General features: G+C 45.8%; 1 protein-coding gene across 1 annotated transcript in view; it reads left to right on the forward strand.

The window, feature by feature from the left end:
• Window positions 1–845: 845 nt before the first annotated feature.
• LOC145850488 (voltage-dependent T-type calcium channel subunit alpha-1H) overlaps window positions 846–20,949 on the forward strand; it is a 34,011-nt gene continuing 13,907 nt past the window's right edge. The window contains exons 1-3 of the mRNA XM_082968375.1: window positions 846–955; window positions 16,990–17,062; window positions 20,660–20,720. Coding sequence (XP_082824501.1) covers window positions 863–955; window positions 16,990–17,062; window positions 20,660–20,720 — 227 coding nt within the window. The 5' untranslated portion in view covers window positions 846–862. The remainder of the gene's footprint in view (window positions 956–16,989; window positions 17,063–20,659; window positions 20,721–20,949) is intronic.

Genomic DNA, 20,949 nt, shown 5'->3' on the forward strand with positions numbered 1-20,949 from the left:
TTTGAGTCCGAGGCGACAGATTACTGAGTTACCCCAGTTGAGACAACAGATTACTGAGTTACCCCAGTTGAGACAACAGATTACTGAGTTACCCCGGCTGAGAGACAACAGATTACTGAGTTACCCCGGCTGGGAGACAACAGATTACTGAGTTACCCCGGCTGAGACAACAGATTACTGAGTTACCCCGGCTGAGAGACAACAGATTACTGAGTTACCCCGGCTGGGAGACAACAGATTACTGAGTTACCCCGGCTGGGAGACAACAGATTACTGAGTTACCCCAGCTGAGAGACAACAGATTACTGAGTTACCCCGGCTGGTAGACAACAGATTACTGAGTTACCCCAGCTGAGACAACAGATTACTGAGTTACCCTGGCTGGGAGACAACAGATTACTGAGTTACCCCAGCTGAGACAACAGATTACTGAGTTACCCTGGCTGAGACAACAGATTACTGAGTTACCCTGGCTGGGGTAACTCTATTGTCTCTATGCTATTGTCCACTCTATATGTGTCTTCCTGTCTCTATGCTGGCTATATATTCCACTCTATATGTGTCCTCCTGTCTCTATGCTGGCTATATATTCCACTCTATATGTGTCCTCCTGTCTCTATGCTGGCTATATACTCCACTCTATATGTGTCCTCCTGTCTCTATGCTGGTATATATTCCACTCTATATGTGTCCTCCTGTCTCTATGCTGGTATATATTCCACTCTATATGTGTCCTTAACTCCTGTCTCTATGCTGGCTATATATTCCACTATATATGTGTCCTCCTGTCTCTATGCTGGCTATATATTCCACTATATATGTGTCCTTAACTCCTGTCTCCACGTGGTTTGAGCGAGTCTCTATGCTGGCGATTCTTCTGAACTGCGTGACGTTGGGAATGTTCCAGCCATGTGACGACGTTCACTGTCTCAACAAGCGCTGCTTCTTCCTACAGGTCCGTTCACTTTACTCCTTACGTACAATATTAACATTAGATAAACAATTACAGTACTCTCTCACTGTCTGTCTGTCTGTCTGTCTGTCTGTCTGTCTGTCTGTCTGTCTGTCTGTCTGTCTGTCTGTCTGTCTGTCTGTCTGTCTGTCTGTCTGTCTGTCTGTCTGTCTGTTTGTCTTCATCTGTGCATTAATGTGTGTGTGTCTCTCGCTGCTTCTTCCTACAGGAACGTTGACTTTGCTCCTTACGTACAATAATCCCTTATTTATTTATTTATTTATTTGGACAGTGAAGGTTAACGTTTATATGTAAAAATGGTCTCTCAGCATTTTTTTTTAGTTAAAGAGAATCAAGGGTTTCGTATGAGACAACAGTACAGGCTTGTCACGTTTCATTTGAGTTTATTTCTTTTCACATCTCTTTTACCGTTTAGTAAATGAAAAAGCACCTTTGATATCTACTAGGTCCATCTGAAGATGTCAGAAGTTTTTGGACAAATTCACTTAGTGCAATAAAGTAGTAAAAAGTTTCATATTTGGTACAAAATGACTACAGAAGGACGTTAGATATGAATAAACGAAGGAGGCGGAAGGACGTTATGTAACGTTTTAACCTCCTCTAGATGTTGGACAGAACCACTGACCAGTTGAAGGGTTTTACCTCCTCTAGATGTTGGACAGAACCACTGATCAGTTGAAGGGTTTAACCTCCTCTAGATGTTGGACAGAACCACTGACCAGTTGAAGGGTTTAACCTCCTCTAGATGTTGGACAGAACCACTGACCAGTTGAAGGGTTTAACCTCCTCTAGATGTTGGACAGAACCACTGATCATTTGAAGGGTTTTAACCTCCTCTAGATGTTGGACAGAACCACTGACCAGTTGAAGGGTTTTAACCTCCTCTAGATGTTGGACAGAACCACTGACCAGTTGAAGGGTTTTAACCTCCTCTAGATGTTGGACAGAACCACTGACCAGTTGAAGGGTTTAACCTCCTCTAGATGTTGGACAGAACCACTGACCAGTTGAAGGGTTTTACCACTAGATGTTGGACAGAACCACTGACCAGTTGAAGGGTTTAACCTCTAGATGTTGGACAGAACCACTGACCAGTTGAAGGGTTTAACCTCTAGATGTTGGACAGAACCACTGACCAGTTGAAGGGTTTAACCTCCTCTAGATGTTGGACAGAACCACTGACCAGTTGAAGGGTTTAACCTCCTCTAGATGTTGGACAGAACCACTGACCAGTTGAAGGGTTTTACCACTAGATGTTGGACAGAACCACTGACCAGTTGAAGGGTTTAACCCTCTAGATGTTGGACAGAACCACTGACCAGTTGAAGGGTTTAACCTCTAGATGTTGGACAGAACCACTGACCAGTTGAAGGGTTTAACCTCTAGATGTTGGACAGAACCACTGATCAGTTGAAGGGTTTAACCTCTAGATGTTGGACAGAACCACTGACCATTTGAAGGGTTTAACCCCCTCTAGATGTTGGACAGAACCACTGACCAGTTGAAGGGTTTAACCTCCTCTAGATGTTGGACAGAACCACTGACCATTTGAAGGGTTTAACCTCTAGATGTTGGACAGAACCACTGACCATTTGAAGGGTTTAACCTCCTCTAGATGTTGGACAGAACCACTGACCAGTTGAAGGGTTTAACCTCCTCTAGATGTTGGACAGAACCACTGACCAGTTGAAGGGTTTAACCTCCTCTAGATGTTGGACAGAACCACTGACCAGTTGAAGGGTTTAACCTCCTCTAGATGTTGGACAGAACCACTGACCAGTTGAAGGGTTTAACCTCCTCTAGATGTTGGACAGAACCACTGACCAGTTGAAGGGTTTAACCTCCTCTAGATGTTGGACAGAACCACTGACCAGTTGAAGGGTTTAACCTCGTCTAGATGTTGGACAGAACCACTGACCAGTTGAAGGGTTTAACCTCCTCTAGATGTTGGACAGAACCACTGACCAGTTGAAGGGTTTAACCTCCTCTAGATGTTGGACAGAACCACTGACCAGTTGAAGGGTTTAACCTCCTCTAGATGTTGGACAGCACAACTGACCAGTTGAAGGGTTTAACCTCCTCTAGATGTTGGACAGAACCACTGACCAGTTGAAGGGTTTTAACCTCTAGATGTTGGACAGAACCACTGACCAGTTGAAGGGTTTAACCTCCTCTAGATGTTGGACAGAACCACTGACCAGTTGAAGGGTTTAACCTCTAGATGTTGGACAGAACCACTGACCAGTTGAAGGGTTTAACCTCCTCTAGATGTTGGACAGAACCACTGACCAGTTGAAGGGTTTTAACCTCCTCTAGATGTTGGACAGAACCACTGACCAGTTGAAGGGTTTAACCTCCTCTAGATGTTGGACAGAACCACTGACCAGTTGAAGGGTTTAACCTCTAGATGTTGGACAGAACCACTGACCAGTTGAAGGGTTTTACCTCCTCTAGATGTTGGACAGAACCACTGACCAGTTGAAGGGTTTAACCTCCTCTAGATGTTGGACAGATCCACTGACCAGTTGAAGGGTTTTACCTCTAGATGTTGGACAGAACCACTGACCAGTTGAAGGGTTTAACCTCCTCTAGATGTTGGACAGAACCACTGACCAGTTGAAGGGTTTTACCACTAGATGTTGGACAGAACCACTGACCAGTTGAAGGGTTTAACCTCTAGATGTTGGACAGAACCACTGACCAGTTGAAGGGTTTAACCTCTAGATGTTGGACAGAACCACTGACCAGTTGAAGGGTTTAACCTCCTCTAGATGTTGGACAGAACCACTGACCAGTTGAAGGGTTTAACCTCTAGATGTTGGACAGAACCACTGACCAGTTGAAGGGTTTAACCTCTAGATGTTGGACAGAACCACTGACCAGTTGAAGGGTTTAACCTCTAGATGTTGGACAGAACCACTGACCATTTGAAGGGTTTAACCTCTAGATGTTGGACAGAACCACTGACCATTTGAAGGGTTTAACCTCCTCTAGATGTTGGACAGAACCACTGACCAGTTGAAGGGTTTAACCTCCTCTAGATGTTGGACAGAACCACTGACCAGTTGAAGGGTTTAACCTCCTCTAGATGTTGGACAGAACCACTGACCAGTTGAAGGGTTTAACCTCCTCTAGATGTTGGACAGAACCACTGACCAGTTGAAGGGTTTAACCTCCTCTAGATGTTGGACAGAACCACTGACCAGTTGAAGGGTTTAACCTCTAGATGTTGGACAGAACCACTGACCAGTTGAAGGGTTTAACCTCCTCTAGATCTTGGACAGAACCACTGACCAGTTGAAGGGTTTAACCTCCTCTAGATGTTGGACAGAACCACTGACCAGTTGAAGGGTTTAACCTCCTCTAGATGTTGGACAGAACCACTGACCAGTTGAAGGGTTTAACCTCTAGATGTTGGAGAGAACCACTGACCAGTTGAAGGGTTTAACCTCTAGATGTTGGACAGAACCACTGACCATTTGAAGGGTTTATCCTCTAGATGTTGGACAGAACCACTGACCAGTTGAAGGGTTTAACCTCCTCTAGATGTTGGACAGAACCACTGACCAGTTGAAGGGTTTAACCTCCTCTAGATCTTGGACAGAACCACTGACCAGTTGAAGGGTTTAACCTCCTCTAGATGTTGGACAGAACCACTGACCAGTTGAAGGGTTTAACCTCCTCTAGATGTTGGACAGAACCACTGACCAGTTGAAGGGTTTAACCTCCTCTAGATGTTGGACAGAACCACTGACCAGTTGAAGGGTTTAACCTCTAGATGTTGGACAGAACCACTGACCAGTTGAAGGGTTTAACCTCTAGATGTTGGACAGAACCACTGACCAGTTGAAGGGTTTAACCTCTAGATGTTGGACAGAACCACTGACCATTTGAAGGGTTTAACCTCTAGATGTTGGACAGAACCACTGACCATTTGAAGGGTTTAACCTCCTCTAGATGTTGGACAGAACCACTGACCAGTTGAAGGGTTTAACCTCCTCTAGATGTTGGACAGAACCACTGACCAGTTGAAGGGTTTAACCTCCTCTAGATGTTGGACAGAACCACTGACCAGTTGAAGGGTTTAACCTCCTCTAGATGTTGGACAGAACCACTGACCAGTTAAAGGGTTTAACCTCCTCTAGATGTTGGACAGAACCACTGACCAGTTGAAGGGTTTAACCTCTAGATGTTGGACAGAACCACTGACCAGTTGAAGGGTTTAACCTCTAGATGTTGGACAGAACCACTGACCAGTTGAAGGGTTTAACCTCCTCTAGATGTTGGAAAGAACCACTGACCAGTTGAAGGGTTTAACCTCCTCTAGATGTTGGACAGAACCACTGACCAGTTGAAGGGTTTAACCTCCTCTAGATGTTGGACAGAACCACTGACCAGTTGAAGGGTTTAACCTCGTCTAGATGTTGGACAGAACCACTGACCAGTTGAAGGGTTTAACCTCCTCTAGATGTTGGACAGAACCACTGACCAGTTGAAGGGTTTAACCTCCTCTAGATGTTGGACAGAACCACTGACCAGTTGAAGGGTTTAACCTCCTCTAGATGTTGGACAGCACCACTGACCAGTTGAAGGGTTTAACCTCCTCTAGATGTTGGACAGAACCACTGACCAGTTGAAGGGTTTTAACCTCTAGATGTTGGACAGAACCACTGACCAGTTGAAGGGTTTTACCTCTAGATGTTGGACAGAAGCACTGACCAGTTGAAGGGTTTAACCTCCTCTAGATGTTGGACAGAACCACTGACCAGTTGAAGGGTTTTACCACTAGATGTTGGACAGAACCACTGACCAGTTGAAGGGTTTAACCTCTAGATGTTGGACAGAACCACTGACCAGTTGAAGGGTTTAACCTCCTCTAGATGTTGGACAGAACCACTGACCAGTTGAAGGGTTTTAACCTCCTCTAGATGTTGGACAGAACCACTGACCAGTTGAAGGGTTTTACCTCCTCTAGATGTTGGACAGAACCACTGACCAGTTGAAGTGTTTAACCTCCTCTAGATGTTGGACAGAACCACTGACCAGTTGAAGGGTTTTACCTCTAGATGTTGGACAGAACCACTGACCAGTTGAAGGGTTTAACCTCCTCTAGATGTTGGACAGAACCACTGACCAGTTGAAGGGTTTTACCACTAGATGTTGGACAGAACCACTGACCAGTTGAAGGGTTTAACCTCTAGATGTTGGACAGAACCACTGACCAGTTGAAGGGTTTAACCTCTAGATGTTGGACAGAACCACTGACCAGTTGAAGGGTTTAACCTCCTCTAGATGTTGGACAGAACCACTGACCAGTTGAAGGGTTTAACCTCCTCTAGATGTTGGACAGAACCACTGACCAGTTGAAGGGTTTTAACCTCCTCTAGATGTTGGACAGAACCACTGACCAGTTGAAGGGTTTAACCTCTAGATGTTGGACAGAACCACTGATCAGTTGAAGGGTTTAACCTCTAGATGTTGGACAGAACCACTGACCAGTTGAAGGGTTTAACCTCCTCTAGATGTTGGACAGAACCACTGACCAGTTGAAGGGTTTAACCTCCTCTAGATGTTGGACAGAACCACTGACCAGTTGAAGGGTTTAACCTCCTCTAGATGTTGGACAGAACCACTGACCAGTTGAAGGGTTTAACCTCCTCTAGATGTTGGACAGAACCACTGACCAGTTGAAGGGTTTAACCTCCTCTAGATGTTGGACAGAACCACTGACCAGTTGAAGGGTTTAACCTCCTCTAGATGTTGGACAGAACCTCTGATCAGTTGAAGGGTTTAACCTCTAGATGTTGGACAGAACCACTGACCAGTTGAAGGGTTTAACCTCTAGATGTTGGACAGAACCACTGACCAGTTGAAGGGTTTAACCTCCTCTAGATGTTGGACAGAACCACTGACCAGTTGAAGGGTTTAACCTCCTCTAGATGTTGGACAGAACCACTGACCAGTTGAAGGGTTTAACCTCCTCTAGATGTTGGACAGAACCACTGACCAGTTGAAGGGTTTAACCTCCTCCAGATGTTGGACAGAACCACTGACCAGTTGAAGGGTTTAACCTCCTCTAGATGTTGGACAGAACCACTGACCAGTTGAAGGGTTTAACCTCGTCTAGATGTTGGACAGAACCACTGACCAGTTGAAGGGTTTAACCTCCTCTAGATGTTGGACAGAACCACTGACCAGTTGAAGGGTTTAACCTCCTCTAGATGTTGGACAGAACCACTGACCAGTTGAAGGGTTTAACCTCCTCTAGATGTTGGACAGAACCACTGACCAGTTGAAGGGTTTAACCTCCTCTAGATGTTGGACAGAACCACTGACCAGTTGAAGGGTTTAACCTCCTCTAGATGTTGGACAGAACCACTGACCAGTTGAAGGGTTTAACCTGCTCTAGATGTTGGACAGAACCACTGACCAGTTGAAGGGTTTAACGTCTAGATGTTGGACAGAACCACTGACCAGTTGAAGGGTTTAACCTCTAGATGTTGGACAGAACCACTGACCAGTTGAAGGGTTTAACCTCTAGATGTTGGACAGAACCACTGACCATTTGAAGGGTTTAACCTCTAGATGTTGGACAGAACCACTGACCATTTGAAGGGTTTAACCTCCTCTAGATGTTGGACAGAACCACTGACCAGTTGAAGGGTTTAACCTCCTCTAGATGTTGGACAGAACCACTGACCAGTTGAAGGGTTTAACCTCCTCTAGATGTTGGACAGAACCACTGACCAGTTGAAGGGTTTAACCTCCTCTAGATGTTGGACAGAACCACTGACCAGTTGAAGGGTTTAACCTCCTCTAGATGTTGGACAGAACCACTGACCAGTTGAAGGGTTTAACCTCCTCTAGATGTTGGACAGAACCACTGACCAGTTGAAGGGTTTAACCTCTAGATGTTGGACAGAACCACTGACCAGTTGAAGGGTTTAACCTCTAGATGTTGGACAGAACCACTGACCAGTTGAAGGGTTTAACCTCTAGATGTTGGACAGAACCACTGACCAGTTGAAGGGTTTAACCTCCTCTAGATGTTGGACAGAACCACTGACCAGTTGAAGGGTTTAACCTCCTCTAGATGTTGGACAGAACCACTGACCAGTTGAAGGGTTTAACCTCCTCTAGATGTTGGACAGAACCACTGACCAGTTGAAGGGTTTAACCTCCTCTAGATGTTGGACAGAACCACTGACCAGTTGAAGGGTTTAACCTCCTCTAGATGTTGGACAGAACCACTGACCAGTTGAAGGGTTTAACCTCCTCTAGATGTTGGACAGAACCACTGACCAGTTGAAGGGTTTAACCTCCTCTAGATGTTGGACAGAACCACTGACCAGTTGAAGGGTTTAACCTCCTCTAGATGTTGGACAGAACCACTGACCAGTTGAAGGGTTTAACCTCGAGATGTTGGACAGAACCACTGACCAGTTGAAGGGTTTAACCTCCTCTAGATGTTGGACAGAACCACTGACCAGTTGAAGGGTTTAACCTCTAGATGTTGGACAGAACCACTGACCAGTTGAAGGGTTTAACCTCTAGATGTTGGACAGAACCACTGACCAGTTGAAGGGTTTAACCTCTAGATGTTGGACAGAACCACTGACCATTTGAAGGGTTTATCCTCTAGATGTTGGACAGAACCACTGACCAGTTGAAGGGTTTAACCTCCTCTAGATGTTGGACAGAACCACTGACCAGTTGAAGGGTTTAACCTCCTCTAGATCTTGGACAGAACCACTGACCAGTTGAAGGGTTTAACCTCCTCTAGATGTTGGACAGAACCACTGACCAGTTGAAGGGTTTAACCTCCTCTAGATGTTGGACAGAACCACTGACCAGTTGAAGGGTTTAACCCCCTCTAGATGTTGGACAGAACCACTGACCAGTTGAAGGGTTTAACCTCTAGATGTTGGACAGAACCACTGACCAGTTGAAGGGTTTAACCTCTAGATGTTGGACAGAACCACTGACCATTTGAAGGGTTTAACCTCTAGATGTTGGACAGAACCACTGACCATTTGAAGGGTTTAACCTCCTCTAGATGTTGGACAGAACCACTGACCAGTTGAAGGGTTTAACCTCCTCTAGATGTTGGACAGAACCACTGACCAGTTGAAGGGTTTAACCTCCTCTAGATGTTGGACAGAACCACTGACCAGTTGAAGGGTTTAACCTCCTCTAGATGTTGGACAGAACCACTGACCAGTTGAAGGGTTTAACCTCCTCTAGATGTTGGACAGAATCACTGACCATTTGAAGGGTTTAACCTCTAGATGTTGGACAGAACCACTGACCATTTGAAGGGTTTAACCTCCTCTAGATGTTGGACAGAACCACTGACCAGTTGAAGGGTTTAACCTCCTCTAGATGTTGGACAGAACCACTGACCAGTTGAAGGGTTTAACCTCCTCTAGATGTTGGACAGAACCACTGACCAGTTGAAGGGTTTAACCTCCTCTAGATGTTGGACAGAACCACTGACCAGTTGAAGGGTTTAACCTCCTCTAGATGTTGGCCAGAACCACTGACCAGTTGAAGGGTTTAACATCCTCTAGATGTTGGACAGAACCACTGACCAGTTGAAGGGTTTAACCTCCTCTAGATGTTGGACAGAACCACTGACCAGTTGAAGGGTTTAACCTCCTCTAGATGTTGGACAGAACCACTGACCAGTTGAAGGGTTTAACCTCCTCTAGATGTTGGACAGAACCACTGACCAGTTGAAGGGTTTAACCTCCTCTAGATGTTGGACAGAACCACTGACCAGTTGAAGGGTTTAACCTCCTCTAGATGTTGGACAGAACCACTGACCAGTTGAAGGGTTTAACCTCTAGATGTTGGACAGAACCACTGATCAGTTGAAGGGTTTAACCTCTAGATGTTGGACAGAACCACTGACCAGTTGAAGGGTTTAACCTCCTCTAGATGTTGGACAGAACCACTGACCAGTTGAAGGGTTTAACCTCCTCTAGATGTTGGACAGAACCACTGACCAGTTGAAGGGTTTAACCTCCTCTAGATGTTGGACAGAACCACTGACCAGTTGAAGGGTTTAACCTCCTCTAGATGTTGGACAGAACCACTGACCAGTTGAAGGGTTTAACCTCCTCTAGATGTTGGACAGAACCACTGACCAGTTGAAGGGTTTAACCTCCTCTAGATGTTGGACAGAACCACTGACCAGTTGAAGGGTTTAACCTCCTCTAGATGTTGGACAGAACCACTGACCAGTTGAAGGGTTTAACCTCCTCTAGATGTTGGACAGAACCACTGACCAGTTGAAGGGTTTAACCTCGAGATGTTGGACAGAACCACTGACCAGTTGAAGGGTTTAACCTCCTCTAGATGTTGGACAGAACCACTGACCAGTTGAAGGGTTTAACCTCTAGATGTTGGACAGAACCACTGACCAGTTGAAGGGTTTAACCTCTAGATGTTGGACAGAACCACTGACCAGTTGAAGGGTTTAACCTCTAGATGTTGGACAGAACCACTGACCATTTGAAGGGTTTATCCTCTAGATGTTGGACAGAACCACTGACCAGTTGAAGGGTTTAACCTCCTCTAGATGTTGGACAGAACCACTGACCAGTTGAAGGGTTTAACCTCCTCTAGATCTTGGACAGAACCACTGACCAGTTGAAGGGTTTAACCTCCTCTAGATGTTGGACAGAACCACTGACCAGTTGAAGGGTTTAACCTCCTCTAGATGTTGGACAGAACCACTGACCAGTTGAAGGGTTTAACCCCCTCTAGATGTTGGACAGAACCACTGACCAGTTGAAGGGTTTAACCTCTAGATGTTGGACAGAACCACTGACCAGTTGAAGGGTTTAACCTCTAGATGTTGGACAGAACCACTGACCATTTGAAGGGTTTAACCTCTAGATGTTGGACAGAACCACTGACCATTTGAAGGGTTTAACCTCCTCTAGATGTTGGACAGAACCACTGACCAGTTGAAGGGTTTAACCTCCTCTAGATGTTGGACAGAACCACTGACCAGTTGAAGGGTTTAACCTCCTCTAGATGTTGGACAGAACCACTGACCAGTTGAAGGGTTTAACCTCCTCTAGATGTTGGACAGAACCACTGACCAGTTGAAGGGTTTAACCTCCTCTAGATGTTGGACAGAACCACTGACCAGTTGAAGGGTTTAACCTCTAGATGTTGGACAGAACCACTGACCAGTTGAAGGGTTTAACCTCCTCTAGATGTTGGACAGAACCACTGACCAGTTGAAGGGTTTAACCTCCTCTAGATGTTGGACAGAACCACTGACCAGTTGAAGGGTTTAACCTCCTCTAGATGTTGGACAGAACCACTGACCAGTTGAAGGGTTTAACCTCCTCTAGATGTTGGACAGAACCACTGACCAGTTGAAGGGTTTAACCTCCTCTAGATGTTGGACAGAACCACTGACCAGTTGAAGGGTTTAACATCCTCTAGATGTTGGACAGAACCACTGACCAGTTGAAGGGTTTAACCCTCTAGATGTTGGACAGAACCACTGACCAGTTGAAGGGTTTAACCCCTCTAGATGTTGGACAGAACCACTGACCAGTTGAAGGGTTTAACCTCCTCTAGATGTTGGACAGAACCACTGACCAGTTGAAGGGTTTAACCTCCTCTAGATGTTGGACAGAACCACTGACCAGTTGAAGGGTTTAACCTCCTCTAGATGTTGGACAGAACCACTGACCAGTTGAAGGGTTTAACCTCCTCTAGATGTTGGACAGAACCACTGACCAGTTGAAGGGTTTAACCTCCTCTAGATGTTGGACAGAACCACTGACCAGTTGAAGGGTTTAACCTCCTCTAGATGTTGGACAGAACCACTGACCAGTTGAAGGGTTTAACCTCTAGATGTTGGACAGAACCACTGACCAGTTGAAGGGTTTAACCTCCTCTAGATGTTGGACAGAACCACTGACCAGTTGAAGGGTTTAACCTCTAGATGTTGGACAGAACCACTGACCAGTTGAAGGGTTTAACCTCTAGATGTTGGACAGAACCACTGACCAGTTGAAGGGTTTAACCTCTAGATGTTGGACAGAACCACTGACCAGTTGAAGGGTTTAATCCTCTAGATGTTGGACAGAACCACTGACCAGTTGAAGGGTTTAACCTCCTCTAGATGTTGGACAGAACCACTGACCAGTTGAAGGGTTTAACCTCCTCTAGATGTTGGACAGAACCACTGACCAGTTGAAGGGTTTAACCTCCTCTAGATGTTGGACAGAACCACTGACCAGTTGAAGGGTTTAACCTCCTCTAGATGTTGGACAGAACCACTGACCAGTTGAAGGGTTTAACCTCCTCTAGATGTTGGACAGAACCACTGACCAGTTGAAGGGTTTAACCTCTAGATGTTGGACAGAACCACTGACCAGTTGAAGGGTTTAACCTCTAGATGTTGGACAGAACCACTGACCATTTGAAGGGTTTAACCTCTAGATGTTGGACAGAACCACTGACCAGTTGAAGGGTTTAACCTCCTCTAGATGTTGGACAGAACCACTGACCAGTTGAAGGGTTTAACCTCCTCTAGATGTTGGACAGAACCACTGACCAGTTGAAGGGTTTAACCTCCTCTAGATGTTGGACAGAACCACTGACCAGTTGAAGGGTTTAACCTCCTCTAGATGTTGGACAGAACCACTGACCAGTTGAAGGGTTTAACCTCCTCTAGATGTTGGACAGAACCACTGACCAGTTGAAGGGTTTAACCTCTAGATGTTGGACAGAACCACTGACCAGTTGAAGGGTTTAACCTCTAGATGTTGGACAGAACCACTGACCAGTTGAAGGGTTTAACCTCCTCTAGATGTTGGACAGAACCACTGACCAGTTGAAGGGTTTAACCTCCTCTAGATGTTGGACAGAACCACTGACCAGTTGAAGGGTTTAACCTCCTCTAGATGTTGGACAGAACCACTGACCAGTTGAAGGGTTTAACCTCCTCTAGATGTTGGACAGAACCACTGACCAGTTGAAGGGTTTAACCTCCTCTAGATGTTGGACAGAACCACTGACCAGTTGAAGGGTTTAACCTCCTCTAGATGTTGGACAGAACCACTGACCAGTTGAAGGGTTTAACCTCCTCTAGATGTTGGACAGCACCACTGACCAGTTGAAGGGTTTAACCTCCTCTAGATGTTGGACAGAACCACTGACCAGTTGAAGGGTTTAACCTCTAGATGTTGGACAGAACCACTGACCAGTTGAAGGGTTTTACCTCTAGATGTTGGACAGAACCACTGACCAGTTGAAGGGTTTAACCTCCTCTAGATGTTGGACAGAACCACTGACCAGTTGAAGGGTTTTACCACTAGATGTTGGACAGAACCACTGACCAGTTGAAGGGTTTAACCTCTAGATGTTGGACAGAACCACTGACCAGTTGAAGGGTTTAACCTCCTCTAGATGTTGGACAGAACCACTGACCAGTTGAAGGGTTTAACCTCCTCTAGATGTTGGACAGAACCACTGACCAGTTGAAGGGTTTTACCTCCTCTAGATGTTGGACAGAACCACTGACCAGTTGAAGGGTTTAACCTCCTCTAGATGTTGGACAGAACCACTGACCAGTTGAAGGGTTTTACCTCTAGATGTTGGACAGAACCACTGACCAGTTGAAGGGTTTAACCTCCTCTAGATGTTGGACAGAACCACTGACCAGTTGAAGGGTTTTACCTACTAGATGTTGGACAGAACCACTGACCAGTTGAAGGGTTTAACCTCTAGATGTTGGACAGAACCACTGACCAGTTGAAGGGTTTAACCTCTAGATGTTGGACAGAACCACTGACCAGTTGAAGGGTTTAACCTCCTCTAGATGTTGGACAGAACCACTGACCAGTTGAAGGGTTTAACCTCCTCTAGATGTTGGACAGAACCACTGACCAGTTGAAGGGTTTAACCTCCTCTAGATGTTGGACAGAACCACTGACCAGTTGAAGGGTTTAACCTCTAGATGTTGGACAGAACCACTGACCAGTTGAAGGGTTTAACCTCTAGATGTTGGACAGAACCACTGACCAGTTGAAGGGTTTAACCTCGTCTAGATGTTGGACAGAACCACTGACCAGTTGAAGGGTTTAACCTCCTCTAGATGTTGGACAGAACCACTGACCAGTTGAAGGGTTTAACCTCCTCTAGATGTTGGACAGATCCACTGACCAGTTGAAGGGTTTAACCTCCTCTAGATCTTGGACAGAACCACTGACCAGTTGAAGGGTTTAACCTCCTCTAGATGTTGGACAGAACCACTGACCAGTTGAAGGGTTTAACCTCCTCTAGATGTTGGACAGAACCACTGACCAGTTGAAGGGTTTAACCTGCTCTAGATGTTGGACAGAACCACTGACCAGTTGAAGGGTTTAACCTCTAGATGTTGGACAGAACCACTGACCAGTTGAAGGGTTTAACCTCTAGATGTTGGACAGAACCACTGACCAGTTGAAGGGTTTAACCTCTAGATGTTGGACAGAACCACTGACCATTTGAAGGGTTTAACCTCTAGATGTTGGACAGAACCACTGACCATTTGAAGGGTTTAACCTCCTCTAGATGTTGGACAGAACCACTGACCAGTTGAAGGGTTTAACCTCCTCTAGATGTTGGACAGAACCACTGACCAGTTGAAGGGTTTAACCTCCTCTAGATGTTGGACAGAACCACTGACCAGTTGAAGGGTTTAACCTCCTCTAGATGTTGGACAGAACCACTGACCAGTTGAAGGGTTTAACCTCCTCTAGATGTTGGACAGAACCACTGACCAGTTGAAGGGTTTAACCTCCTCTAGATGTTGGACGGAACCACTGACCAGTTGAAGGGTTTAACCTCTAGATGTTGGACAGAACCACTGACCAGTTGAAGGGTTTAACCTCTAGATGTTGGACAGAACCACTGATCAGTTGAAGGGTTTAACCTCTAGATGTTGGACAGAACCACTGACCAGTTGAAGGGTTTAACCTCCTCTAGATGTTGGACAGAACCACTGACCAGTTGAAGGGTTTAACCTCCTCTAGATGTTGGACAGAACCACTGACCAGTTGAAGGGTTTAACCTCCTCTAGATGTTGGAAAGAACCACTGACCAGTTGAAGGGTTTAACCTCCTCTAGATGTTGGACAGAACCACTGACCAGTTGAAGGGTTTAACCTCCTCTAGATGTTGGACAGAACCACTGACCAGTTGAAGGGTTTAACCTCCTCTAGATGTTGGACAGAACCACTGACCAGTTGAAGGGTTTAACCTCGTCTAGATGTTGGACAGAACCACTGACCAGTTGAAGGGTTTAACCTCTAGATGTTGGACAGAACCACTGACCAGTTGAAGGGTTTTAACCTCCTCTAGATGTTGGACAGAACCACTGATCAGTTGAAGGGTTTAACCTCTAGATGTTGGACAGAACCACTGACCAGTTGAAGGGTTTTAACCTCCTCTAGATGTTGGACAGAACCACTGACCAGTTGAAGGGTTTCACCTCCTCTAGATGTTGGACAGAACCACTGACCAGTTGAAGGGTTTTAACCTCCTCTAGATGTTGGACAGAACCACTGACCAGTTGAAGGGTTTAACCTCCTCTAGATGTTGGACAGAACCACTGACCAGTTGAAGGGTTTAACCTCCTCTAGATGTTGGACAGAACCACTGACTAGTTGAAGGGTTTAACCTCTAGATGTTGGACAGAACCACTGACCAGTTGAAGGGTTTAACCACTAGATGTTGGACAGAACCACTGACCAGTTGAAGGGTTTAACCTCTAGATGTTGGACAGAACCACTGACCAGTTGAAGGGTTTAACCACTAGATGTTGGACAGAACCACTGACCAGTTGAAGGGTTTAACCTCTAGATGTTGGACAGAACCACTGACCAGTTGAAGGGTTTAACCTCCTCTAGATGTTGGACAGAACCACTGACCAGTTGAAGGGTTTTAACCTCCTCTAGATGTTGGACAGAACCACTGACCAGTTGAAGGGTTTAACCCTCTAGATGTTGGACAGAACCACTGACCAGTTGAAGGGTTTAACCTCTAGATGTTGGACAGAACCACTGACCAGTTGAAGGGTTTAACCTCTAGATGTTGGACAGAACCACTGACCAGTTGAAGGGTTTTAACCTCCTCTAGATGTTGGACAGAACCACTGACCAGTTGAAGGGTTTAACCTCTAGATGTTGGACAGAACCACTGACCAGTTGAAGGGTTTTAACCTCCTCTAGATGTTGGACAGAACCACTGATCAGTTGAAGGGTTTAACCTCTAGATGTTGGACAGAACCACTGACCAGTTGAAGGGTTTTAACCTCCTCTAGATGTTGGACAGAACCACTGACCAGTTGAAGGGTTTCACCTCCTCTAGATGTTGGACAGAACCACTGACCAGTTGAAGGGTTTTAACCTCCTCTAGATGTTGGACAGAACCACTGACCAGTTGAAGGGTTTAACCTCCTCTAGATGTTGGACAGAACCACTGACCAGTTGAAGGATTTTACCACTTGAATCACGAGATGTAGGATGAGAATAATATTTTTGGGTTTTGTGGGAAAAAAGCAGTGCCAGTCCCAGCGGTGGGACAAAAGGGTTCAGAGGTCAGAGACATAATTATCCCAGAATGCACAACCTCTGGCGTTAAAACATTTCTGCTATAAACATCACTGTGAATATGAATAACATTAGATAAACAATTACAGTACTGTCTGTCTGTCTGTCTGTCTGTCTGTCTGTCTGTCTGTCTGTCTGTCTGTCTGTCTGTCTGTCTGTCTGTCTGTCTGTCTGTCTGTCTGTCTGTCTGTCTGTCTGTCTGTCTGTCTGTGCATTAATGTGACTGTGTGTCTCTCTCTTTCTGTGTGTGTGTGTGAGTGTGTGTGTATCTCTCTTTTTGTGTGTTTGTGTGTTTGTGTGTGTGTGTGTGTGTGTGTGTGTGTGTGTGTGTGTGTGTGTGTGTGTGTGTGTGTGTGTGTGTGTGTGTGTGTGTGTGTGTGTTGTGTGTCAGGCTCTGGACGACGGTATCTTTGCGTTCTTTGCGGTGGAGATGCTGGTGAAGATGGTGGCTCTAGGTCTTCTAGGTAGGTGATATTTAAAAAATACCCGCTCTAAAGCCTCTCATATACCTGCTCCAAACCCTCTCTCATATACCTGCTCTAAAGCCTCTCATATACCTGCTCTAAAGCCTCTCATATACCTGCTCTAAAGCCTCTCATATACATGCTCTAAAGCCTCTCATATACCTGCTCTAAAGCCTCTCATATACCTGCTCTAAAGCCTCTCATATACCTGCTCTAAAGCCTCTCATATACCTGCTCTAAAGCCTCTCATATACCTGCTCTAAATCCTCTCTCATATTCCTGCTCTAAAGACTCTCATATACCTGTTCTAAAGCCTCTCATATACCTGCTCTAAAGCCTCTCATATACCTGCTCTAAAGCCTCTCATATACCTGCTCTAAAGCCTCTCATATACCTGCTCTAAAGCCTCTCATATACCTGTTCTAAATCCTCTCTCATATTCCTGCTCTAAATCCTCTCTCATATTCCTGCTCTAAATCCTCTCTCATATACCTGCTCTAAAGCCACTCATACCTGCTCTAAAGCCTCTCATATACCTGCTCTAAAGCCTCTCATATACCTGCTCTAAAGCCTCTCTCATATACCTGCTCTAAATCCTCTCTCATACCTGCTCTAAAGCCTCTCATACCTGCTCTAAAGCCTCTCTCATATACCTGCTCTAAATCCTCTCTCATATACCTGCTCTAAAGCCACTCATACCTGCTCTAAAGCCTCTCATATATCTGCTCTAAAGCCTCTCATATACCTGCTCCAAACCCTCTCTCATATACCTGCTCTAAAGCCTCTCATATACCTGCTCTAAAGCCTCTCATATACCTGCTCTAAAGCCTCTCATATACCTGCTCTAAAGCCTCTCATATACCTGCTCTAAAGCCTCTCATATACCTGCTCTAAAGCCTCTCATATACCTGCTCTAAATCCTCTCTCATATTCCTGCTCTAAAGACTCTCATATACCTGCTCTAAATCCTCTCTCATATACCTGCTCTAAAGCTTCTCATATACCTGCTCTAAAGCCTCTCACATACCTGCTCTAAAGCCTCTCATATACCTGCTCTAAAGCCTCTCTCATATTCCTGCTCTAAAGCCTCTCATATACCTGCTCTAAATCCTCTCTCATATTCCTGCTCTAAAGCCTCTCATATACCTGTTCTAAAGCCTCTCATATACCTGCTCTAAATCCTCTCTCATATTCCTGCTCTAAAGCCTCTCATATACCTGCTCTAAATCCTCTCTCATATACCTGCTCTAAAGCCTCTCATATACCTGCTCTAAAGCCTCTCTCATATACCTGCTCTAAATCCTCTCTCATATTCCTGCTCTAAATCCTCTCTCATATTCCTGCTCTAAATCCTCTCTCATATACCTGCTCTAAAGCCACTCATACCTGCTCTAAAGCCTCTCACATACCTGCTCTAAAGCCTCTCATATACCTGCTCTAAAGCCTCTCTCATATACCTGCTCTAAATCCTCTCTCATACCTGCTCTAAAGCCTCTCATACCTGCTCTAAAGCCTCTCTCATATACCTGCTCTAAATCCTCTCTCATATACCTTCTCTAAAGCCACTCATACCTGCTCTAAAGCCTCTCATATACCTGCTCTAAAGCCTCTCATATACCTGCTCCAAACCCTCTCTCATATACCTGCTCTAAAGCCTCTCATATACCTGCTCCAAACCCTCTCTCATATACCTGCTCTAAAGCCTCTCATATACCTGCTCCAAACCCTCTCTCATATACCTGCTCTAAATCCTCTCATATACCTGCTCTAAAGCCTCTCATATACCTGCTCTAAATCCTCTCTCATATTCCTGCTCTAAAGCCTCTCATATACCTGCTCTAAATCCTCTCTCATATACCTGCTCTAAAGCCTCTCATATACCTGCTCTAAAGCCTCTCTCATATACCTGCTCTAAATCCTCTCTCATATTCCTGCTCTAAATCCTCTCTCATATTCCTGCTCTAAATCCTCTCTCATATACCTGCTCTAAAGCCACTCATACCTGCTCTAAAGCCTCTCATATACCTGCTCTAAAGCCTCTCTCATATACCTGCTCTAAAGCCTCTCTCATATACCTGCTCTAAATCCTCTCTCATACCTGCTCTAAAGCCTCTCATACCTGCTCTAAAGCCTCTCATACCTGCTCTAAAGCCTCTCATACCTGCTCTAAATCCTCTCTCATATACCTGCTCTAAAGCCTCTCTCATATACCTGCTCTAAAGCCTCTCATATACCTGCTCTAAAGACTCTCATTTCTATAGTAGAACAGGAGGCGTTTCTATAGTAGAACAGGAGGCGTTTCTATAGTAGAACAGGAGGCGTTTCTATAGTAGAACAGGAGGCGTTTCTATAGTAGAACAGGAGGCGTTTCTTTAGTAGAACAGGAGGCGTTTCTATAGTAGAACAGGAGGCGTTTCTATAGTAGAACAGGAGGCGTTTCTATAGTAAAACAGGAGGTGTTTCTATAGTAGAACAGGAGGCGTTTCTATAGTAGAACAGGAGGCGTTTCTATAGTAGAACAGGAGGCGTTTCTATAGTAGAACAGGAGGCGTTTCTATAGTAGAACAGGCCTAAATGTCCTGTCATTCTTGTTCCTGCATGAATAGACCATGTAATGTATCGTAGATGATAAACTCAGTGCACCCATCTACAACACCAGGTGTCTCAGGAAGTCCAGGAAGATCATTTAAGGACCCCAGCGACCCCGAGCCACGCCCTGTTCTCCCAGGGGTACCAGCCACCCCGAACCACGCCCTGTTCTCCCCGCTTCCAGCCACCCCGAGCCACGCCCTGTTCTCCCCGCTTCCAGCCACCCCGAGCCACGCCCTGTTCTCCCCGCTTCCAGCCACCCCGAGCCACGCCCTGTTCTCCCCGCTTCCAGCCACCCCGAGCCACGCCCTGTTCTCCCCGCTTCCAGCCACCCCGAGCCACGCCCTGTTCTCCCCGCTTCCAGCCACCCCGAGCCACGCCCTGTTCTCCCCGCTTCCAGCCACCCCGAGCCACGCCCTGTTCTCCCCGCTTCCAGCCACCCCGAGCCACGCCCTGTTCTCCCCGCTTCCAGCCACCCCGAGCCACGCCCTGTTCTCCCCGCTTCCAGCCACCCCGAGCCACGCCCTGTTCTCCCCGCTTCCAGCCACCCCGAGCCACGCCCTGTTCTCCCCGCTTCCAGCCACCCCGAGCCACGCCCTGTTTCCCCGCTTCCAGCCACCCCGAGCCACGCCCTGTTCTCAGGCTGCTGAATAGACACCACTAGTCACCTGTTTATACTATCAGGCTAAACTAAACTAAACTGATTGGTTGTAGCTGATTGGTTGGAGCTGATTGGTTGGAGCTTCCCCACAGTTAATTTGGTTGAATGTCACTGATTTAAAGACTTTATGCGTATTAGTAAGTGTTGGATTATTTAATATATTATGAAATGTTATCTATTCTAATACTGTGGAGGGAAACTTTTAATAATTTACTGTAGCGTAATTTTCAATTAATGTTTAACTCTAATTAATTCATATTGTTTTTATTCACATGATTTAAATACATGTTTCTACCTGTAATATTATTATTCCTAATTATTTTTATTTTTTATTATAAATTTTGTAGGTCAGAAGGGTTACCTTGGCGATACCTGGAACAGACTGGACTTCTTCATCGTCATCGTCGGGTCAGAACACACACACACACACACACACTCACACGCACACACACACACACACACACACACAAACACACACACACACACACACACACACACACACACACACACACACACACACACACACACACACACACACACACACACACACACACACACACACACAGACAGACAGTTGTCACGCTGGCATTAAACATGAGACCTTTTTAGTATACAGACTGTGTGTGTGTTAGGTTGG

Source organism: Salmo salar, chromosome 02 (genome assembly GCF_965601325.2).
Source record: "Salmo salar chromosome 02, fSalSal1, whole genome shotgun sequence".
NCBI lineage: Eukaryota > Metazoa > Chordata > Actinopteri > Salmoniformes > Salmonidae > Salmo > Salmo salar.